General features: G+C 42.6%; 1 protein-coding gene across 3 annotated transcripts in view; it reads left to right on the top strand.

The window, feature by feature from the left end:
• The first annotated feature begins 491 nt into the window (after positions 1–491).
• The window catches only part of LOC137545787 (transmembrane and immunoglobulin domain-containing protein 2-like), a 49,279-nt gene continuing 24,625 nt past the window's right edge, over positions 492–25,145 (top strand). For 2 of the 3 annotated variants that reach the window (XM_068267412.1, XM_068267403.1), the window contains exon 1: positions 14,872–14,973. In XM_068267412.1, coding sequence (XP_068123513.1) covers positions 14,931–14,973 — 43 coding nt within the window. In that variant the 5' untranslated portion in view covers positions 14,872–14,930. Of the gene's footprint in view, positions 563–14,871; positions 14,974–25,145 lie in introns of those variants that run through there. The other variant, XM_068267422.1, reaches the window with a different exon arrangement.

Below are 25,145 nucleotides of genomic sequence, written 5' to 3'. Positions count from 1 at the left end.
CTCAGGGAAACACAGGTTTTATTAATGTAGGATTTTTTTTATAACTATGCTGTTCTGATAAATACTGCTATGAGATGATAGATGAGGTTGTGCAGCACCAACAATCTGATTGCCATGCTGTGTGATCTTGTTGCAGACTTGGTGGCGTGCCAAATGAATAAAGACATGATATAAATGTGCAGTTCTTATACCACAGAATAGAACGTTTACAGTATAGACTTGTATGCTGCGGTTTCCTGTACCACATACACTGTCCTCTTTCATCTGATTATGCACTAGTTGCAAAAGCATCTTATTTTCTGCAGGTCAAGAAAAAATATTTATTTTTTAGTCAAGTTGGATCTCCAGGTATAGGCGAGATATTACATTTCAGATGGGGGAGTTGCCTGCATTATAATACCAGGAATCATACCCCAGGATTGGTGTGGTTTTGTACTGATGTGCAGTAAGTGGTGCTGGGCCTGTTTCTGTTACAACTGTTTCTTCCCTGGCTAAATCTCAAACTGCCTCGTTTATGTTTGTGGTCTGTGATGATGTCACCATATTGCCCCTGTCCCGACTGGTATGTACCTCGACTCATATACCAGACTGGCCTTTTTATGGTTACTATAATATTTGCATACTACAAAATGGGAGATGGCGCACCCAATGTAGTATGCAATCGGTAAACATGGGTAAAGAAACAGTCTTACCTCAGGTAGAAGGTTTAACAATAATAATTTTATCGGACACAGGAAAGGATGACGCGTTTTGTGGGACCTGCACGCTTCCTCAGGTCTACAGTACAGTGTCTTATGGAGCTGCAGGCACGGACTGGGAGCGCCTATGGGGGGCGGTTATTTCACCAAATTGCCCCTTTCCAAATTGGTGGATATCTCATGGTTGCAGTGTAGGTTGTCACCTTATTGCCTTTCTCTGGAATGATAATTCAAATCTCATATTGGCCCTTTTATCGTTGCAATGTGTTATGTCATCATATTGCTCTTCTCCAAACTAAAACGTATCTCAGTTCATATCTCTGAGAATCGTTGCAGTGTGTGACGATGTCCCTATATCTCCACCAGGGCTGGCTCTAGTTACATGAGATCCTGAGGACCCCCTGACAGATTTGCAGTCAAATTCCCCAGCAGCTTTGTGCACTGGCCCTAAGGCTACATTGACACTAAATACAGTCTGATTATTAGATTGGAAGGCAGCAGGTAGATAGATGTGTAAACAGACCTGCATAGCTCCCAACTGTCCTTTTTTTGGCGAGACAGTCCCTCTTTGGGAACACAATCCCCCTGTTCCTCTTTCCTCCTTATGTGTCCCTCTTTCAGGACTCGTGTAGATCTATGTAAATATATGTATTTTACTACTGATAAAATATGCTTAATTGGCTCTAAACTTTATTCCCATCCTTTAAATTGATATATGTTTTCTATTCAAATGTTAATATGAAAGAAAATTAACCAGGATAGAAATGTGGTTTGAATTATATTTAACATGTTTTTCTATGGCTTTATAAGGCTAGGGCGAGGCAGGATTGTAGCCACAGATGGATTAACCAGTTCACCTTTAAAGGAACACTCTCAATCCCAGGTTAAAAAACGTTAATCAATAGAGTTCCTGAAGTGCTGGTAAATAGTTTGACTTGCTTATCTCTTTTATTTACTGTATCATATTCCTTTCACTCAGAACTGACACCAAGTCTGCTCTAATCTGACGGCAAAGTGAACCATAAGGGGAGGGAGAATTTTCCCTCAATGTGCATCTGTTAACCCTGTGCGTGAGAGAAAGCTCTCAGCAGCTGCAGCTTCCTGTGTCCTTTGTCTCTGACTGAAGTGTCTGAAGAGAGCAGAGGAAATGTAACTTGCTATAAACACTTGTAATTGTCAGAGACACCACAGCTTTTCATACTTTTTTTTTGCTTCCAGAGAAAAATACTCTGTAGACTGATATGCAAAAAAATAACATTGTTTGTGCATTGAAGCAGACACCCCTTTTGAGAAGGTTTTGTTCCAATAAAGCTTAATCCTAAATACAATGAATTAACCTATTTTGGTTCCTGGACGTAGTTTCTACGTCCAGGAACCATGCGCACTACCGCGCGCTCCCGCTGCCGATCGCGCGCATGCACGCGCACTCCCGGCCGCGGATTCGGTAGCCAGAGAATCAATGTATCGGGCTATGGTGCCCGATCATTGATTCCTCTCCCCCGCTGAAAAAACGACAGCTTCTCTCGGAAGCTGTGCTTTTTCTGGCTGTTCCCTCCCCGATGCGTCACTCTAAGCGTGGGCTACGCTTAGAGTGACGTCATGTAAACAAACTCATGGCCGCCATCTTGTGCCAAAAAGTAATACTACACCTGTAAGAAAAAAAAAAATTAACACACATTTACATTATAAATCTATTGTTTACCTCCCACCCTCCCAAAACTACCCAAATAAAATGTTTACTATAAAAAAAAAAAAACCATTACAATAAAAAAAAAAAAAACATGTAAATATTTACCTAAGGGTCTAAACTTTTTAAATATCAATGTAAAGATGAAATATTTCTATATTTTTTTTATTTTAAACTTGTAAATAGTGATAGATGCAAAATGGAAAAAATGCACCTTTATTTCCAAATAAAATATTGTCGCCATACATTGTGATAGGGACATAATTTTAACGGTGTAATAACCGGGACATATGGGCAATTACAATACGTGAGTTTTAATTATGGAGGCATGTATTATTTTAAAACTATAATGGCTAAAAACTGAGAAATAATGAATTTTTCCATTTTTTTCTTATTCTTTCTGTTAAAATGCATTTACAGTAAAGTGGCTCTTAGCAAAATGTACCCCCCAAAGAAAGCCTAATTGGTGGCGGAAAAAAACAAGATATAGATCAGTGCATTGTGATAAGTAGTGATAAAGTTATAGGCTAATGAATGGGAGGTGAACATTTCTCACGTGAAAACGACAGAACGCAAATGGGTTAAAGCTTTTGCCTCTGATATTTAAAGTGGTCTGAAACTCTGACATAACATTCAATAAAAATGTGTTTTCCTATTTTTTATTACTCATACAGTTATCATATTTGCTTTTGTACACACGTAATATTGTTTGTTTACAAATTACAAGTTTCCAATGTGTAGTTTTTCTTGCCCTGAAAGCTGGCATTGCATTTTATTCTTTTTCTATTATAACTGCTTTTTATTATATATTAAAATCTTCTAATGAGCTATTCTGAACGGTGTGTCTGCCTGAAGCAGAGACAGTTTCTCAGAGAGCGTTTGTTTACATTCCAGTGTTGATACATTTGTGTTTAACAAGTAAAAAAGATACTGTTATCAGCAGTTTGGATGCGGATTTGAAGCTGAATAGCAGGAGAAAGTGCTTTGTTTAACCATTTCAGTGATGTTCTGCTAGAATTGTTTTCTGGGATAGTAGCTTTCAGAACAAAGGGAGGAATCTTTTAGAACAAAGTAAAAATTCTGGCTTTCAAAGCCGACACATTTTATTTGCCCAATTGTCCTGATTATTAAACGGTGTAAATTATGTCCCTATCACAATGTATGCCAATATATTATTTGAAAATATACTGGTAGGTGTTATTTTTCTGTTTTTTTTTTTTTTTTGTCTGGTCCGTAATTACAAGCCTCTTAGTAGTAAAGTAAAAGTAATTTTCCCTCTTAAAATATAGATTAAAAAAAGCTTAGTCCCTAAGGCAAGTATTTATTTATTTTTTTACAAGTGTTTTTTTGTTTTGTTTTGAGGGCGGAGGGGGCTTTGGAAGTGTAAGTTATTGATTTTATTAATATTGTGTGTGTATGTATGTGCCTGTATGTGTAATTTTACTTTTTGGCCGCAAGATGGCGGTAGTATACACTTTCCAGGTTTCACTTTTTTTTTACATTTATCTAAGCTGTGACTGTTTCCTGTTTTATGAATGGACGTGGCCGCTGTTCGCGGTCACGTCCATTAATTCCAGGCATTGCCATTGGGTAAAGGACCCCAATCACGGAACACGAAGTCCCAAAGGAAACGGCGGCGGGAGCGGCGCACACATGTGCAGAGTGGCAGTGGGAGCAAGCGACTTATTAAAACGTCCTGTTGCCGTTAACAGGCTCAAACAGGACGTTTTTATAAGTTACTTTGTCATTAACTGGTTGAAATAAAACATGCTACTGTGGATAAAACCCACACATTTTATTTGCCCATTTGTCCTGTTATTGCAACATTTTAACCTCCTGAGTGTTAGGCCGCTCAGGAGGTTTTGCCAGATTGTGCCACCCAGTCGTCCCCCCCCAGAGATCCAATGGCTAAAAACCCTTTAGCTAGCACTAGGCTAGCTAGTACAAGTGCCCGGCAACCCCCGATCCCCGCCGCTCCCCCGTTTATACATTACCCAGCCTGGATCCAGCGATCGGCGCAGCTTCCCCGCACAGCTCCAGTCTTCTCTATGGGGAGGATCACACATGACGTCGCCGATGTCATCACGTCATGCGCAAACCCGATTCTCCCCATAGAGAGACCGGAGCTGTGCAGGGAGGCTGTGCGATCACTAGATCCAGGGGGGGTAATGTATAAACGGGGGGATCTGCGGGGATCGGGAGGTGCCGGGCATTTGTACTAGCTAGCCTAGTGCTAGGTAAAGAGTTTTCAACCATTGGATCAAATTTCTACTGCATGGGGGACTCATAGGGCCAGGAAATGGTATTCCCGACACAGTGTCGGGCATACCGCTAAGGAGGTTAAATATGTCCCTAGTACAATTTATGGTGACAATATTTTATTTGGAAGTAAAGGTGTATTTTTAAAGTTTTGCGTCCTTTACTAATTACTAGCCCTTCTTTGCAGTAATATACCCTCATGACATACATATGAAAAAAAAAAACGTGAGTCCCTAAATTAAACATTTTAGTAAATTTTTTTTTGAATGTCACTTGTTTTTTTATTAAAAGTGGTTTATTTTGGAAATTATAAGAGAGGGAGGACGTACAGGGTTAATTAATGGGTTATTTAATGTATTTTTATTTCGTTTTATGTATTTAGGTGTAGTTTTACTATTTGGCCAATAGATGTTCCCCCACTTTATGTTCCCAGTACACAGGAAACGCTTTGTGTGTGTGTTTTCCTTTCATTTTGTTAAGGACTGCCGTCATCTCATTGATGCTGGTGATCATTGATCACAGGCTTTTTGATCTGTGAATGGGAGCATGCGTGGTGCCAGGGTTAACTAAATTGCTAACTGCACTACACTTTTTCAGAAAAGGCTCCTATCAAGCCGTAGCTGGCGAAATTGTGGGATTGTCCCAAGCTACTTCCAGAATCCTGGTCTCGGTGTTAAGCCCTATTCGGAATGTTGCTACGTGGTGTTCAAAGGACTGCCTTTTTACCCACAATTTCACGGGAATCTTATGGCCTTGTGTTAAATTACCGCTGTAAAATGGAAATATCAACACGTTACCGAATGGTTGCCGCATTGTTATCGATATTTTATTTAAGTCATACCAAATGCGGAAAAACCTTGATGAATACAACTAGAAATTGATAAACTTCGAATTCGGTAATTTAAGGAACTGGAAAAAGTTATTGCAAATAACAATGATGAATTGAGGCCTTAGTGCTGAGGATTGTGAAATGGAACTGATGCTGTGCCTTTCAGCCATCCTATAGTATTTCCAATTGTAATATATTTGAAAGTCATTGATGTGCATTAATCTGTCCCTATTTATAGGCCCTAAACAAGCATCTGTGACCTGCTAATGCTTTATGTGTGAATGTGGTTAAAGAGTCTGTTCTGTAGGCACGCTTCTGACCACTGTGATGAGGAGGAGTGAATCTTACATGTAGAATGTGCAAGGCTGAGTCTTCCTCTAATTCTACCACATTGCAGCAGACACAGGAATGGAAACTTGCTGCCCTTGCTGTGGAAGAAAGAACTGTTTACCTTTCACAGAATTTCCGAAAACGTTGTGTAGTATTATCATCCAGTAATTTTATCTCCGGCCGCTAGTGCCATTATTACAATCTACATACATATATAAAACCGGAAGTGTGCGTGTGTCAAACACCTTGACCGATTTCAACAAAACTTGGTATGCTTACTACCTGGGAAGATATGTTCAGGAGGTCTCACGCCCCCCCCCCCCCCCCTGCACACCTGAGCAGAACCACTACATCAAATTTCATCCATTCATTCATGTTAATGGGAAAATATGGAAGACTGCCATTCTTACATTCACCACTTTAGCCTTCAGGACGTAGCTCCTACATCTAAATATGCATGCTGGACATAGGAGCTACGACCATGAGAAAACGGAGCCACCGGGGTTCACAGGGCCGGAACCGTCGGGGGTGTGAGGGCCGTCCGTTAGCCCGGAGATCAATGAATGGGAAAGCAGTTCCCATTCATTGATCTAAGTCCTTTAGAATGATTGCTGGCTTCTGTGGAGAAACTGCGATTGTTCTGTTACACATCTCCTCTTCACTTCCTGTAAGTGACTGTGGCTATCTTGTGGCCAAATAGTAAAACTAAATCTACATATATTTTTATTAAAGTGAATAGACATTTTCACATTTAAAATTAACTGTTTACCTCTCACACACACAAAAATATTTAAATACAATTTTTAATTAGAAAACAATTACAATAAAAAAAACATATAGTTACCTAAGGGTCTGAACGTTTTTAATATGCATGTCAAGAGGTTAAATTACTCATATTTTTTGAATTATAAGCTTGTAAATAGTGATGGACGAAAACTTAAAAAAAATGCACCTTTATTTCCAAATAAAATATTGGCACCATACAATGTGATAGGGACATAATTTAAATGGTGTAATAACCAGGACAAATGGGCAAATAAAATATGTGGTTTTAATTATGGTACCATGCACTATTTTTAAGCTATAACGTCCGAAAACTGACAAATTATGAATTTTTTCCATTTTTCTCTTAATGTTCCCATTAACATGCATTTAAAATAAAATATTTCTTAGCAAAATGTACCACCCAAAGAAAGCCTGATTGGTGGCGGAAAAAACAAGATATAGATATTTTATTGTGATAATTAGTGATAAAGTTATTGGCAAATGAATGGGAGGTGAAAATTGCTCGGATGCACAAGGTGAAAAAACACTAAAGGCCGAAGTGGTTAATAAAGCCAGAGTCCTCAAACTTGGCACACTTGGCTCCCTGGAATGTGATTAGTTCTGTAATCAGTTCTGAATTTTAGGGCCCAAAAGCAGAAAAATTGCACCGCTTTTAGCGGTGACCCTAAAATTCTGAATTAATCAATTAACCCCAAGGAGGTTAAATATAATGGCTCCACTAGGCCGGACGCACATTTTTGAGCCATATGACAAATGAGGAGTGAAATCTACACATACATACAGTGGGATGTGAAAGTTTACATAGTTACATAGTTATTTTGGTTGAAAAAGGACATACGTCCATCGAGTTCAACCAGAGAACAAAGTACAACACCAGCCTGCTCCCTCACATATCCCTGTTGATCCAGAGGAAGGCGAAAAAACCCTTACAAGGTATGGTCCAATTAGTCCCAAAAGGGAAAAAAATTCCTTCCCGACTCCAGATGGCAATCAAATAAAATCCCTGGATCAACATCATTAGGCATTACCTAGTAATTGTAGCCATGGATGTCTTTCAACACAAGGAAAGCATCTAAGCCCCCTTTAAAGAGACACTGAAGCGGAAAAAAAATTATGATATTATGATTTGTATGTGTAGCACAGCTAAGAAATAAAACATTAAGATCAGATACATCAGTGTAATTGTTTCCAGTACAGGAAGAGTTAAGAAACTCCAGTTGTTATCTCTATGCAAAAAAGCCATTAATCTCTACGACTTTCAAAGTCGTGGAGAGGGCTGTCTTCTGACTTTTATTATCTCAACTGTAAGTGAACAGTTTTCTTTTTATCTGCCAGAGGAAAGGTCATTAGTTCACAGACTTCTCTGAAAGAATCATTTTGAATGCAGAGTGTTGTGTAATCTGCACATATTAGAGAATGATGCAATGTTAGAAAACACACTATATACCTGAAAATAAAAATATAAGAATATTTTCTTTGCTGCTAATCTTCTAGTAATTATTCATAGTACACAACCAATTCATTATATCATATTTTTTTTTTCGCTTCAGTGTCTCTTTAAATGCAGATATAGAGTTTGCCATAACGACTTCCTGTGGCAATGCATTCCACATCTTAATCACTCTTATTGTAAAGAACCCTTTCCTAAATAAATGGCTAAAACAAGGCAGCCTTGTTAATCATCATGATTTTCCTGTATAAATCGTTTGTTGTTGTGATAAAAAATGTCTGTTAAATATATCACATAGGAGACGCACACAGTGATATTTGAGAAGTGAAATTACAGTGGGTTGCAAAAGTATTCGGCCCCCTTGAAGTTTTCCACATTTTGTCACATTACTGCCACAAACATGCATCAATTTAATTGGAATTCCACGTGAAAGACCAATACAAAGTGGTGTACATGTGAGAAGTGGATCGAAAATCATACATCATTCCAAACACTTTTTACAAATAAATAACTGCAAAGTGGGGTGTGCGTAATTATTCGGCCCCCTGAGTCAATACTTTGTAGCACCACCCTTTGCTGCAATTACAGCTGCCAGTCTTTTAGGGTATGTCTCCACCAGCTTTGCACATCTAGAGACTGAAATCCTTGCCCATTCTTCTTTGCAAAACAGCTCCAGCTCAGTCAGATTAGATGGACAGTGTTTGTGAACAGCAGTTTTCAGATCTTGCCACAGATTCTCGATTGGATTTAGATCTGGACTTTGACTGGGCCATTCTAACACATAGGGCCCTTTTCCACTACAGCGTTTGCGATTGCTTAATCGCAAAACCGCAAACCGCTAGTGATTTTAAAATCGCTACGGTTTGATTTTTAACATAGGAATCGCAGTAGGTAATTTCCACTACCGCGATTCGTTTTTTACTTAATCGTGATCGCGCCGCAGAACGATTTTTGCCACGATTTTGCTACGCAGTGCATAGCATATTAAAATCGCGATCGCAAACGTCGGGAAATCGCCGGGAATTTTTTTCCTTTTGCTGAATCGCAATTGCTAGCGTTCAGCGCGAACGATAGCGATTGCTAGTGCAAAAGGGCCCATAGATATGTTTTGTTTTAAACCATTCCATTGTTGCCCTGGCTTTATGTTTAGGGTCGTTGTCCTGCTGGAAGGTGAACCTCCGCCCCAGTGTCAAGTCTTTTGCAGTCTCCAAGAGGTTTTCTTCCAAGTTTGCCCTGTATTTGGCTCCATCCATCTTCCCATCAACTCTGACCAGCTTCCCTGTCCCTGCTGAAGAGATGCACCCACCGAGCATGATGCTGCCACCACCATATAATTTGACAGTGGGGATGGTGTGTTCAGAGTGATGTGCAGTGTTAGTATTCCGCCACACATAGCGTTTTGCATTTTGGCCAAAAAGTTCCATATTGGTCTCATCTGACCAGAGCACCTTCTTCCACATGGTTGCTGTGTCCCCACAGGGCTTGTGGCAAACAGCAAATGGGACTTCTTATGCTTTCTGTTAACAATGCCTTTCTTCTTACCACTCTTCCATAAAGGCCAACTTTGTACAGTGCATGATTAATAGTTGTCCTATAGACAGATTCCCCCACCTGAGCTGTAGATCTCTGCAGCTCGTCCAGAGTCACCATGGGCCTCTTGATTGCATTTTTGATCAGCGCTCTCCTTGTTCGGCCTGTGAGTTTAGGTGGACGGCCTTGTCTTGGTAGGTTTACAGTTGTGCCATACTCCTTTCATTTCTGAATGATCGCTTGAACAGTGCTCCGTGGGATGTTCAAGGCTTTCAAAATCTTTTTGTAGCCTAAGCCTGCTTTAAATTTCTCAATAACTTGATCCCTGACCTGTCTGGTGTGTTCTTTGGACTTCACGGTGTTGTTGCTCCCAATATTCTCTTAGACAACCTCTGAGGCCCTCACAGAGCAGCTGTATTTGTACTGACATTAGATTACACACAGGTGCACTCTATTTAGTCATTAGCACTCATCAGGCAATGTCTATAGGCAACTGACTGCACTCAGATCAAAGGGGGCTGTATAATTATGCACACACCACTTTGCAGTTATTGATTTGTAAAAAATGTTTGGAATCGTGTATGATTTTCGTTCCACTTCTCACGTGTACACCACTTTGTGTTGGTCTTTCATGTGGAATTCCAATAAAATTGATTTTTGTTTGTGGCAGTAATGTGACAAAATGTGGAAAACTTCAAGGGGGCTGAATACTTTTGCAACCCACTGTAAGTTTATTGGATTTACAGAAAGTGTACAATAATTGTTTAAATAAAATTAGGCAGGCGCATAAATTTGGGCACTGTTGTCATTATGATTTCTAAACCTTTAGAACTAATTATTGGAACTCAAATTGCCTTAGTAAGCTCAGTGAGCCCTCACCTACATACAGTGCCGAATCAATCCGCCAAATGAGAAGCTGCGATCACAATCCCGACCTCACTGCTGGGGCATAGGATTACCCTGTAAAAAAGCAGGATATAGTGCAATACTGCCTCTTATGAACCACCACGTGATCCACTCCAATAAGTTGTGCAAATAAAGGCCTCCACCCAGGACTATAGAAAAGCAAGGGGGATCTTTGCACCCCCTTAGTGAGTCTCACTCACCAGATTCCCTCTTGAGCTTTATGCATACAAGCCCTCCATCTTGGGCAGCTAGCAGCAATAGCAACAGCAACAGTAATCACCTTTAGACAAAAAGCGGAACTCGCATAGTGTAAAAAACTTTAAGATTTATTGCTACAATGCATAAAAGATCTGCGTACCAGATTGAAGATCAAGACAGGCGTTTCTCTATGTGTGCCAGCACCGCCGCGGTCGGATCTCCGCTGCACGCCACAGTCCCCGCTCTGCTCAATTCCCCCTTCCGTCCTGCGTGACTCCTAGCTCCGCCCGGAGCTAGGAGTCACGCAGGACGGAAGGGGGAATTGAGCAGAGCGGGGACTGTGGCGTGCAGCGGAGATCCGACCGCGGCGGTGCTGGCACACATAGAGAAACGCCTGTCTTGATCTTCAATCTGGTACGCAGATCTTTTATGCATTGTAGCAATAAATCTTAAAGTTTTTTACACTATGCGAGTTCCGCTTTTTGTCTAAAGGTGATTACTGTTGCTGTTGCTATTGCTGCTAGCTGCCCAGGATGGAGGGCTTGTATGCATAAAGCTCAAGAGGGAATCTGGTGAGTGAGACTCACTAAGGGGGTGCAAAGATCCCCCTTGCTTTTCTATAGTCCTGGGTGGAGGCCTTTATTTGCACAACTTATTGGAGTGGATCACGTGGTGGTTCATAAGAGGCAGTATTGCACTATATCCTGCTTTTTTACAGGGTAATCCTATGCCCCAGCAGTGAGGTCGGGATTGTGATCGCAGCTTCTCATTTGGCGGATTGATTTGGATTGGAGAGTGTGTATACTCGAGCGAAGTGTGCGGATCCCCTATACAAAAAAACTGGTGACATTGGTGCTAAGTTTATAGTAATTGTTTATTGTGGAGCGCTGTCCTTTTCTCCTCTTCTAGGAGTGACACTTTACATACAGTGCCGGCCCCCCCATGAGGCGGGTTCCTCAGGCGGCAGGAAGTGGAGGGGCGGCACCAGGCATCAAGAGGAAGTGCCCGCGCCTGGTTCTTGCCGCCCTCCGGAGAGACTGGACTGGTCACACTGTGACTGGAGGAGTGTCACTGTGCTACCTACCGGCTACCACCGCCGCCCGCCTGGCCGCCTCAAGTGCTGCAGTGAAGTCGCCGACCCTGCCTGGCAGTGGCAGCACGCAATCGGTGAGTCAGTGACCCTGGCCTGGCTGCCTGTGACGCGGCGCCAGCCCTGCGTGACGTGCCGCCTACGCCCACCCACCATGCCGCCAGACTTCCGAGTCCGAGGCGAGCTCTGCGGGCAGCAGCCTACTAGGTACTCTGTGAGGCTGTCCTGGCTGCACCGCTGCGCTGCCTCCGCTCCACCTGCAGAATCCGGACCGGGATGGAAGTAACTGGAGTCTGGAGGAGTCACGCTGCCTCCGCCCGCTGCCCGCCATGATAGTCACGGTCACTGACCGTGACAATGATGAGCCCGCCGTTGCCCCCCGGCCTTGCCCGCCCAGCGAGAGATGGAGGAGCAAGCTCGCTGCCCTCTGCCCGCCGGCGCAAGATGGATGCTGGCTCGTCCCGACGCCTGGCCTGCCCTCCGCCATCGTCATCGCCGGACCCCACCATCCCCGGTGAGTCACTTTGCTGCGGCTGCCCCAGGCTCTGGCTCTGGCTGCTGTTCACGGTGGGGTCGGGTCGGGTCCCGTTTTTTGTATTTTAATGTTATTATGTAATGTATGTAGTCAGACTGACTGGTGTGGAGGAGGTGGTATATTTATTTGGAATGGGTGGGGAGGAGGGTAAGGGTGCCTGTGGGTGGGGAGGAGGGTGAGGATGGCCGTGGGTGGGGAGGAGGGTGATGGTGCCTGTGGGTGGGGAGGAGGGTAAGGGTGCCCGTGGGTGGTGAGGAGGATGAGGGTGCCCGTGGGTGGTGAGGAGGATTAGGATAGCCATGGCTGGGGAGGAGGATGAGGGTGCCCATGGCTGGGGAGGAGGATGAGGGTGCCCGTGGCTGGGGAGGAGGATGAGGGTGCCCATGGCTGGGGAGGAGGATGAGGGTGCCCGTGGCTGGGGAGGAGGGTAAGGGTGCCTGTGGCTGGGGAGGAGGGTGAGGATAAATGACCGTGGGTGGGGAGGAGGGTGAGGGTGAGTGCCACTGTAAAAAAAAAAATGATCGAGGCGCCAGCCGCGGGTAAGTGGGATGCGGGACGCGTGCATCCCATTACTACCTCCCTCCCCCTCCCTTGGAATATGGCCCCTGTGTGTCCCCCCGTTAGCAGAGTGCGGAGCGGGCTGTCATTACCTGCGTCCATGCGTACCGATGTCCAGCTTCATTCAGCCTTCCTGCTTCCTGTGACGTCACAGGAAGCAGAATGAAGCTGGACGTCGGTACGCATGGAGGCAGGTAATGACAGCCCACTCCGCACTCTGCTAACGGGGGGACACACAGGGGCCAGATTCCAAGGGAGGGAGGGAGGGAGGGAGGTAGTAATGGGATGCACGCGTCCCGCATCCCACTTACCCGCGGCTGGCGCCTCGATCATTTTTTTTTTACCATCACTGCCCACTGCCGCCCGGGACTTGGGGGGCTCATACCGTGATAGCGGGACTCATACAGGTGAATCCAATTATGAGAAAGAGTATTTAAGGGGGTCAATTGTAAGTTTCCCTTCTCTTTTAATTTTCTCTGAAGAGTAGCAACATGGGGGGTCTCAAAACAAATCTCAATTGACCTGAAGAGAAAGATTGTTCACCATCATGGTTTAGGGAAAGGATACAGAAAGCTGTCTCAGAGATTTCAGCTGTCTCTTTCTACAGTTAGGAACATATTGAGGAAATGGAAGACCACAGGCTCAGGTCCAGTTTAGGCTCGAAGTGGCAAACCAAGAAAAATCTAGGATAGACAGAAGCGACAAATGGTGAGAACAGTCAGAGTCAACCCACAGACCAGCACCAAAGACCTACAACATAATTTTGAAGCAGATAGAGTCACTGTGCATCGTTCAACCATTCTGCGCACTTTACACAAGGAGATGCTGTATGCGAGAGTGATGCAGAGGAAGCCTTTTCTCCGTCCACAGCACAAACAGAGCCGCTTGAGGTATGATAAAGCACATTTGGACAAGCCAGCTTCATTTTGGAATAAGGTGCTGTGGACTAATGAAACTAACTAAAGTTATTTGGGCATAACAAGGGGTGTTATGCATGGAGGAAAAAGAACACAGCATTCCAAGAAAAACACCTGCTACCTACAGTAAAATATGGTGGTGGTTCCATCATGCTGTGGGGCTGTGTGGCCAGTGCAGGGACTGGGAATCTTGTCAAAGTTGAGGGACGCATGGATTCCACTCAGTGTTAGCAGATTCTGGAGACCAATGTCCAGGAATCAGTGACAAAGCTGAAGCTGCACTGGGGCTGGATCTCTTTCAACAAGACAACGACCCTAAACACTGCTCAAAATCCACGAAGGCATTCATGCAGAGGAACAAGTACAATGTTCTGGAATGGCCATATCAGTCCCCAGACCTGAATATAATTGAAAATCTATGGTGTGAGTTAAAGAGAGCTGTTCATGCTTGGAAGTTATCAAACCTGTATGAACTAGAGATGTTTTGTAAAGAGGAATGGTCCAAAATACCTTTGACCAGAATCCAGACTCTCAGTGGAACCTACAGGAAGAGTTTAGAGTCTGTAATTTCTGTAAAAGGAGGATCTTCTAAATATTGATTTCATTTCTTGTGGTGCCCAAATTTATGTACCTGGCTAATTTTGTTTAAACAATTATTGTGCACTTTCTGTAAATCCAATACACTTCATTTCACTTCTCAAATATCACTGTGTGTGTCTCCTATATGATATTTTACTGACATTTTTTATCGTAACAACCGACGATTTATACAGGAAAATCATGAAAATTAACAAGGTTGCCCAAAGTTTTGCATCTCACTGTATTTTATATTTTCATGTTCAACAAATTTACATTTACAGAACTCAGTACATTTGATGAGGATCGCTTGGTGTATTTTGAAACAGTCCCTGTGAAGTGAGATCAGACAGCTGGGGCAGCAAGATCAGATCAGGTGGGCTTTCTTAGGCTTCAAAAAAAAGGCTAAAGAAAAAAAAAAAGCTTCCGTTCAGCCTACATAGTTTTCACAAATACAGTACAAACTCATGACCTAGAGGAAGAAGGTGTTACTTGTGGATCCCACATCCTCAGCTGAGCGGGGGCTCTGTCTGCCGGTGTCTGCCTGTGCAAGACAAGGCTGAGCCTGAGACGGGTCCAACATGATTACCTGGCTGTGTCTTACTTTACATCTATCTGTTCAGCGTAAGTCTTTTTATATTTATTTCTTTAGAGTTGTCTCACACCAGCGGTTTTAAAGAGCTTTTTCTGATCGCCAGAGCTTTCCAGTGTTTTAAAAAGCACTTGGACAATGAAATCCTATGGGCTATTTCACAGCAGACAGAATCCCTTTTATTAACCACTTGGCATCCAGACCTTGTTTCCCCCTTATGGACCAGAGCAGTTTTGACATTTTAGCTATGGCCTCAATTCACTAAGCTTTATCAAACACTTTATCAAATGTTTGATAATCTAATTTTGACTTCACTAAGGTGCTATATATTTATTGAATGTTTTATCGTTAAAACACTCAATAAGTCTATAACACCTTCATGAATTCAAAATTAGATTTTATCCATGAGGTAAATTATCAAACGTTTGATAAACTGTTTGATAAAGCTCCGTGAATTGAGGCCATTGTCCCTTAATCAGCAATAATGTTATTTGTACTTATGACACCTAAATGAAATATATATTGTTTTTTTCAAGACTAACTAGGCTTTCATTGTATGGCATTTTTTTTCCCTCAAACAATTTTGTTTTCTATGCATTTTAATAGAAAAAAGTGGCCAAAAAATAGAAAAAAAAAACACATTTCTCAGTTTTACCAATACCAGTTTAAAAACATAAAGCTGTGTTGTAGAAAAAAAAAAACATACATTTTGTTTGACTTCTCTAGAGATTATCACAAAACTTAAATTACATTCCTGTCACAGTTTATGGTGAACATATTTGATTCTGAAATAATGCTACATTGTGTTTTTCACTATAAACTAAGAAAATAAAAGTATTTTTAATGGTAAAAATCAATCTTATTGGCTCAGGGAGCATAAATTCGCTTTTACCAATTAGTGGTGCAGCAGATAATTTCCAGGAGGTTTTGCAAAGTAGCAAGCCCAATCGTGCACAGTTGTGCTTCAGCTACACGACTTATATCTACGTCCTCGGGGAGTAGATGAAGTCACAGAGGGCGTAGATATGCTGTAGTGGTGGAAAAGGTGGTTAAAATCACAAAAGCGCTGCATGTAGCATTTTTATGATCTTACTACAATTGCGATTTTGCTACATGTATAGAAAATCAAAAGCGCGTGAAAATCGCCTCAGAATCAGGGCTGAGGCCCACTACGAGCACTTTTGCAGCACTTTGCTGCTCTTGCCGATCGGGGTGGATTTCGGCCAAGCGCTGCAAAAGTAAAACCCTATGAGGGTTGCTCCACTTGCAATCATGCTGCCTGCAGCATTTTCAGAGGGAATGCCTTTGGAGAAATGCATTCCTTCAAAGCTCTGTGGGAATCGCTCCAAAATTAGGCTACTGAAGCACTGTATTTTCACATTAGGAAAATCACAAACAATTTTTCTTATAATCAAGAAAAAAAACATGATATAGTAAACGCATTTTTATGAATTTTTGCAATGGACCTATACATGTTCTGCCTAGTAACAGCGTGAAAGCTTTCTTTTTTACTTGACTTAGACTAAGCTGACTGGCTTAGAATAAGCCTAAATATGATGAACGCTACTAAAACCCCCATGATTAGGGACACAGCTCTAAAGATTTCCACTTGGTGGTATACGCAGAGTTCCCCAACCCTGTCCTCAAGGCCCACCAACAGTACATGTTTTGCAGAAAACCACAAACATGCAAGGTGAGGTAATTAGTGTCTCAACAGAGCTGATGAACTACTTCTGTGGATATATCCAAAACATGCACTGTCGGTGGGCCATGAGGACAGGGTTGGGGAACACTGGATTATAGAGCACCTTCATAAGATTTTCTCTGAAGCTTCTCCCCTTTGCTTCAGAGGTTGTCAAGATAATGGTTCATTTTCTCATATATTTTGGTCCTGCGCGGAAGTGCAGACTATCTGGGAAAACTTTCAGAGTGACCTAAACAATCTTTGTTCTTCAACTATACTTTTAGAGGCACAACATGCACTTTTATTGGCTCCAAATGAGGGTGTTTTTGTATGCTCCACTTTATAGGCCATTGCTTGAAATTGGAAACAATCGGGAGTTCCTACTGAACACATCCTCCAACATGTGGAATGTGTGAGAACAGTGGATTACTTAGACCACACTCTGCAGAATTCTGACCCTAAATACCATACTAATTGAGAGAGTTGGTCTAGGTCTACTATGTTTAGTGTACACTGAGCAACTCTTGATGTTGGCCTGTCCTGCTTCACCAGGCCAACGTCAACAAGTAGGCGTAGGACGTTTGGGTCATTTAACTGGTTGGGGATGGGACCGCTGATTGTGATCAGAGTGGTTTGTTATTTTGATGTTGTTGGTTTTATTTGTCTATTTGGGTTAACTCTTTGGTTTTTCCTGCAAGATTGTAATGACTTTTTAGTGCTTTGTGGTTTGGCGCTTTGCACCTGTTATGTTTATATCAATCAATGCTATTTGTATGTAGTTTTCTTGCTTATATTGCAATAAAACCTTAGTGAAAGAAAAGTTTTTTTCCTGGCAAGACCACAGATGTGAACATTTGAATGCATTTGAATGCAACTTTGCGCATTATGTACAAAACGTCGCATACGGCATGCAAAAACATAGAACAGACTGTCAGTTTTTTCTCTACACGCATACAATTTCATGCGATAACTCATACGAAATGGAAACTAACCTATTCACATTCATTGGTTTTCATACAAATGTGAACTTTCATTGCGAAAATTTGAAGAAACTTAGCCTAACTAATCGCAATCAAAACTGCTTTAGCATTTGTGATTTTTTTTTTTTTTTTATGGGTCCTGGGCTTTAAATCCATTGTTAAAAAAATGCTATAAAATCAGTCCAAAATGACTTGTGCTTTTTGGTGTAAAACACCAGAACAGTTCACATTATTAAACGCAAATGGCCATGCGATCGGAAAGCAACGCATATGAATGCACGCCATCTGCTTTTTAATTGCATTGAGTGGCTGATCCCATTCACTGTAGGGAATGGGTCAGCCACACGTTTTGCTAAAAAATGCGTGCAGCATGCGTTCGCGCACCGCACTGGTACGGAACGCATGTAATGTGAACATCAGACAGTGCAGGCTATGCACTTCTGATGTGCATGCGTGTCTGCCTCCCACACGCATTGCCGAAATACGGACGACATCGCATGCAATGTAAATGAGGCCTTACAGGATTTTTTTAAGCAACATGATTAAATATAATATGTCAATTACAATCAAAAACTCTATATTTCCACTGTTTTCAGTTATCTGATCATGTTAGATACAGCAGCGATAATAGTACTAAATACTAAATGTTTTAGGTTACATATGGGGCGAAGAAACAAAAGAAAATAATTATAAATGATGTATTGTCTTGCCTTTCTCTGTAACGCCGAAAGGTCCGTACACACATCCAGTTTTTATCTGCAGATGACTGGCCAATTTTAACATCTCCATGTAGTATGAGAGCTTACATACACTGTCTATTTATAGTATTCAAAATCTGTTGGCCCTCATACTCCATGGCAGTGGTAAAATTGGCCAGTTATCTGAAGATTAAAATTGGATGTGTGTACAGAGCCTTTAGGCGTATGAAAGATTTATTAATCGTTCAATTATAAACCGATTTTAAAACAGAATGCTTTGACGGTGTAGATTTGCTTTTATCACAAAGAGAGGCATTCATTTGGCACTACGCTCAAGGCTCTCTTTCAAATTTATTGGCAACGTTTTAGAGTTGTTCAACAATAACAAAATTTCCATTCATATGAACATGACATACCCTTGATGGTCCTAGCTGTGGGGTTGTGTGGGAGCAGTGGTGTAGATTTGGGAGCAGCAGTGTAGATTTGCTGTTTGGTACTGTAGAATCAGTACAATAAATGTGAATAAGCAAGAGTGTGGTGAATAATAATGTTGGATTTTTGTGGCTCTGTAATATTAATAAGCTGACACATCATTGCATTCCAGCGGATCTGGAGGTGTGGCTAGCTCACAGGGACGACAATGGTTAATTTGCATATTTCAGCAGTGATGCACTGGGAGACATCCCGGAGCTAACGCCAACCTGAATTATCGCAAATTCTTTGTTTTAAAGGGTGGGTGTGCAGCGGTATTTTTTTGGATTTCTTTTTAATCATGTAGCTAGCCTAGCGCTAGCTACATGATGCCCCGCTCCTTGCAGCGTCCGCCAGTACCCTCCGATCGCTGCCGGCACGTATTCCCATAAGGATACCCCGTCTTGAACGGGATGTCCTTCAGGGCTTCCCCCGTCGACATGGCGACGAACGGAATGATGTCATCGACGTCGTAACGTCACAGGGAGTCCCAACCCACCCCTCAGCGGTGCCTGGCACTGATTGGCCAGGCTGCGCAGGGGTCCCGGGGGGGCGGTGCGGCCCGTTACGCGTCGGGTAGCGGCACATCGGCGGCGAGCGGCAGCGATCGTCCCCAACACGCAGTTTTAAAAAAATAAATATTAAAATCGGCCCAGCGGGGCCTGAGCGTCCACCTCAAAGAAAGGCTTCCTGGAACCAATCGCAGTGCCTGTAATGAATAGACATGACCCCGATCACGGGCGATGTCCATTCATAAGAAAAAAAAATCCATAAAAAGTTGCCTTAGGGACTCAGCTTTTTTTTTTTTTTTTTTTTTTTTAATATGTATGTCATGAGGGTATATTACTGTTATTTTAGTACATAAAGGCTTACAATTGATGGGGCACAAACAAAAAAACCTGAAAAAGTACAGCTTTATTTCCACATAATATATTGAGGCTATACATTGTACTAAAAACATAATTTAAATGTTGTGATAGCCGGGCTAATGGGCAAATAAAATGGGTGGGTTTTATTTATAGTAGCACTGTTATTTTTTTAATTATAGGGATAGAATTAGTGTATTTTTTCTTTATTTGCGTGTGTGTATTTGCCTATAAAATGCAAAGAAAATAAATTACTGAAAAGCAGTATCGCTCACAAAAAGCTTAATTTGTGGCGAAACCCCCCCCCCCAAGATATAGATAATTTCCATGTGATGAGTAGTGATAAAGTTATTGGCGAATGAATGGGAGGAGCGCTCACAGAGGGAAAATTGCTTCCGTCCTGAAGGTGAAAACACCTGAGGGCTGAAGGAGTTACAAAAAAAAAAAAAAGCAGGGACACAGGCATGTTTACCATTGTGTTCCATGATCTCATTTCAGTTCGGGTATCCTTTAATATTGTCAAAAGTGAAACAAGTCTTTTTTTTTTTAACAAAATGTGTGTGGCCACAAAACTGACAGAATTGTCAAGATAACAAGTGGTTTTGGTAAGTTACAATTTGTAGAAAATAAAAAGAGCACTGGATCTCTTTCATTTGTTTTGCAAAAAATCTCAAAGGTCAAAGTAAGAACCAGCGTAATTCTGGGAATACACCATGAGATATTTTGGCAGATGGTTCGATAGATAATTTCCAACAGGTCCAATCTTATTTTTGATTGTTTTTCTGATCGACTTCTCATAGAAGTGAATGGAAATCGATAAGAAAAACGATCAGAAAATCAATCGGAAAACTGATCGGACCATTAATCTACTAAAAATTCTCATCGTGTATTTCCAGCATTAGAGAGTGCTAAAAGTCAGCAAACCTGACTAACTTTACAGACTGTTACCTAAACCACAGGGGCGTAACTAGAAAATACTGGGGCCCCCTGCAGCACTTTAGATGACCCCCCCCCCCCTCGCTTTCTGCACAGGTAAACCGAGAACAAATATTATTCAATTGGCTGGTGCACACTTGAACAGACAGCAGTGAAGCACTGCGCACATTGGGCTTGATTCACTAAATTGTGATAACTCATATCACGGCCGCGCTAGCGTTTTCGCAATTCACATTTTCTCCTGAGTGAATTTTGCAATTCACATTTTCTCCTGAGTTTTCTCCTAGGTGATATTTTTAAACTTGTCAATAAAATGCCTTTTAAACAACCAAAAAGCAAGAAAATACTCAAAATTATTTTGATAGTCCTTTTTCACCTACTTTTTGGTACTTTTTTAGTTGAAAAGTACTGGAAAGTTATTTTTTTAATCGTAGAGAAAAAATGATCTCCTAGGTGAAAAAGTGAATTGCATTTGGCCCATTGGAGCCATTTTCATTGGTCCAGCCTGTGAACCAATGGGGAGCCCCGGCGGCTGATTCAAAGATGCTTTGCCGGGACTCTGTTCTTAATGAGTGTAATTACAGTAACTCGTACACTGTAATTACACAGCGGGAACTTGCTGCGTCATGCGGCGGCCGACGGGTGTAAAGCGGCGGTAAGAAATTTAAGCAATGTGTAGCTTTGCAACTTTGTGGGGGGTTGCGGAGACGAGCGGCGGCCGGCGGGGAGCTCTGGGGGTCTCCTTATTAAAGGAGACCCCCAGATGCAGCGGTGATGTCGTGCGTTAGCATGTTTAGACCTGCTTTTTGCAGGTCTAAGCTAACGCTCATGTCTGCCGGGAAGCATCGCTTCCCGGAGGCATGCAAAGTGTAATAGGATAGGGTGTAAGGAACTTTCTGGGCAATAATATCGCCCAAGCGAGTTCTTTTAGCACCCTGCCTAGGGCTAAATGCAATTGAATCAGGCGACTTTATAGTAGCCTGATTATCGGACTCACCAGTGTTTAAAGGGACTCCGAGCAGTGCAGAAACTATGGAAATATGCACATCATTTTAAAGCTCTCTTTCTCCTCTTTCCAATGATATATAAATCGCCGCCTTACGCCTTTTAGTTTTCGGTATTTTCGCGATTGAAATTGCCGCGGCCGCGGTTTCAATCGCGAAAATAAAGAAAACTAAAAGGCGTAGAGCAACAATTTAGGTGTCGCCAGAAAGAGGAGAAAGAGAGCTTTAAAATGATATCCATCTTTCCATAGTTACTTGTATTACACAGGACGACACTTTCCCCAGTGTCAGCAGGCAGCAGCTCAATTCAGCAGAAACGGTCGCCCTGTATAATACAATGTAACTATGGAAAGATGGATATCATTTTAAAGCTCTCTTTCTCCTCTTTCTGGCGACTCCTAAATCGTTGCCCTACGGCTTTTAGTTTTCTTTATTTTCGCGATTGAAATCGCAGCCGCGGCAATTTCAATCGCGAAAATAGCGAAAACTAAAAGACGTAGGGCAGAGTTTTATATATCATTGGAAAGAGGAGAAAGAGAGCTTTAAAATGATATGCATCTTTCCATAGTTTCTGCACTGCTCGGAGTCCCTTTAACACTGGCGAGTTTGACAATTGCATCAGGCCCATTGTCTCTAACAATTACATTAGCTCCTGTGATAAATGTGTATGTTTTCACACATACAAAAAAAATGGGCCAATATTGAATTAACTTTTTCTCCTGAGTTATGTCCTACAAGATCATTTTCATCTTCTCTTTATAAAATAACTTTTCAGCATTTTACAATTGAAAAAGTTTCCAAAAATTGGTGAAAAAGTACAGTTAACATTATTTTGAGAACTTTCTTGCCAGCAAGGTGGTTTAAAAGGCATTATATGACAAGGTGGGAAAATATCACCTAGGAGAAAACTCAGGAGAAAAAGTGAACTGCATATGGGCCATGGGGCCCTATGCAATTACCAAACTTGCCAGCGCTAAGTGCTGGCGAGTTCTTAAATTAGGCGTCAGCAAGGTCGCCTAATGCAATTGCATTTAACACCCCCCAGGGCGGAAAAGAACTCGCTTGGGCGATATAATCGCCCAGCAAGTTCCTTTCCCCCTGTGCAATTGCATTTTGCACCCCCCGGGAAGCGATGCTTCCCGCCAAACATAGGTGCTAACTTTTCACCTGCTCTGAGCAGGCGAAAAGACCTATCGCTGCTGTCAGCGGGCTGTTTTTGGCATCTGGGAGCCTCCTTTACTAAGGAAACCCCAGATGCCAGGGATTTAAATAGGTAAAGGAGTCAGTTTTGACTCCTTACCTATTTAAAATGTAACAAAAAAACATACCTCCATCGTTCCGGCTCGCCGCATGTCCCACGCCGCTCCTCCGCTCATCTCTGTCTCTGTGAGTATTGGAGCCCGGCAAAGCATCTTTGAGTCTCCCGCCGGGGCTCCCCATTCCTCCACTAGGTGGCCCAATGAGAATCATCCTGATTCTCATTGGTCCAATTAGAATCAGGATGATTCTCATTGGGCCACCTAGTGGAGGAATGGGGAGCCCCGGCAGGAGACTCAAAGATGCTTTGCCGGGCTCCAAGAATACTCACAGAGACAGAGATGAGCGGAGGAGCGGCGTGGGACATGCGGAGAGACGGGAACGACGGAGGTATGTTTTTTCAGAATTTCCCAGCAGCGAGGAGCGGCAGGAGGCGACGGGCGGCGGGGAAGAGCCTTGCGACGATGCGCGCATCTCCCGGGGGCTGCAGTGGTGTGGTGCTGAAGGACAGCTCCCCAGCACTAATGCCTCGCTCCACATCGCTGGCCACACAGGAGCATCGCTCAGCGAATACCCAGTATTCGCCTGAGTTATGCTCCTTTACGCAAGGACATCGCTCAGGTGAAACTGGCAATTGAATTTGCCGGTAAATCCTGAGCGATGTGAGGAGATAAGAAGCTCGCATGTTTTCAGCTTCTTATCTCCTCGAATTGCATATGGCCCATGGTGTGCAGAAAACACATGTAGAAAAACGCACACAGAAAACGACAGAAGAGTGTGCCCGTTATGGGGGCTGGAGGGGTCGCAGCATGAGGGGAGAGCTATGGCCACATTCGGTGGGGAGGGCATACCCAAATGTATTGATGCTGGAGGGGAGCGCAGAGGGGACAGCCCCGAGATGAGGGAGGGGGAGACCGTCCCCCCTTCCCACCTAATGTGGCCATGGCTCTTCCCTCATGCTGCGACCCCTCCAGCCCCCCAAAACGGCCCCGAGCGGGCCCCAGGGGGGCCCGGGCCCCTCCGCGGGGGCAGGGGCTGCAGGCCCTATTGTTACGCCAGTGCTCCCAGCTACAGCTTCTTATTACACTCACTCTGTCCATCTCTGATGGAGCAGAACTAGCTCTGCACACTCCTCCAGCCTCACTACAGTACAGAACACTTGGGGAGGGCTAGAGAGGTTGGGGGCTACGCACTGTACACAAGACCCTGTTGCACACTGAATAAGGGCTGTCTACAAAACTTTGTATGATTCGTTATAAGTAGCCGAGCAGATGCAGTCATTAGAACAATTGTGGAGAGAGCAGAAAACACTGTGTCAACATTACAGCACCACTTGGTGGAAGAGGAGAGCTGTGTCCAGATCAGGTAAATATCAAAGCAGTCCCTGTGCCACTCTGCATTAGGCTGCGGGAGGCACACTGGCAGGCTGGGGGAGATACAGAAATATGTGGCTGGTTATACAGTACACATAAAAAAATAATTGGCAGTTAAAAACTTAATAGGAAAGAAATACAGCGGCCTCCATTTCCCTCTCACTCCAAGTGTCCTTTAATAGGAGTGATATCACCAAAATGAGGTCCAGTGATTCTGGATTCTTGTGCTATGAATTAAACCTATATTGATAATATCAACACTAAATGATTGTAGTGCTGCTTTACAGTGAATGTGCTTCATCAGATGTGAGCACAATACTGTACAATGTACTGGCTACGCATTTGTTGCAGCGCAGAGCTGCATGAATTTTCAGCACGCAGTGCATCCATTGCCATAACACTAGAGATAAGCTCGGAATTTTTCTGACTACTTATAGTGAACCTGAAGTGAAAATAAACTTACAAGATAATGAATTGTATGTGTATAACGGATGATAGAAAGAACATTAGTAGTAAAGAAAAGAGTCTCATATTTTTATGTTAAATTGTATTGCTTTATTTTTAAGATTGCATCAGACTGTCATAGCAGCTGTTGAGAATTCACACTTTACCCTTTAAGCTGAAAAAGATACATAATTATTGACCCTTTGAACTTTTTTTTTTTTTTTTTACAGTAAAACCTTGTTATCTCCCATTTTCCTGACAGATATAACCCTTTTAGCTTCTATTTACTTTTCAGAAAACTGGACTAAATTTTACAAGCTGTGTGTAGGGCTAGTACTATATGTGCATGTAATTACCCCATCATATCACATGTCACTGCAGGGTACACTGTAAAATAGTTTTGTCGATATAAAAAAAGAATTCTAAGATAAACGTAAAACTTTGTGTCTCGCCTAAACAAAGTCTTATCAGTCAAAAAAATAAATAACTAT

The sequence above is a fragment of the Hyperolius riggenbachi genome, chromosome 1 (assembly GCF_040937935.1).
Source record: "Hyperolius riggenbachi isolate aHypRig1 chromosome 1, aHypRig1.pri, whole genome shotgun sequence".
Lineage (NCBI taxonomy): Eukaryota > Metazoa > Chordata > Amphibia > Anura > Hyperoliidae > Hyperolius > Hyperolius riggenbachi.
The sequence above is the reverse complement of the archived record's forward strand: the minus strand, read 5'-3'. Positions and strand labels throughout refer to the sequence as shown.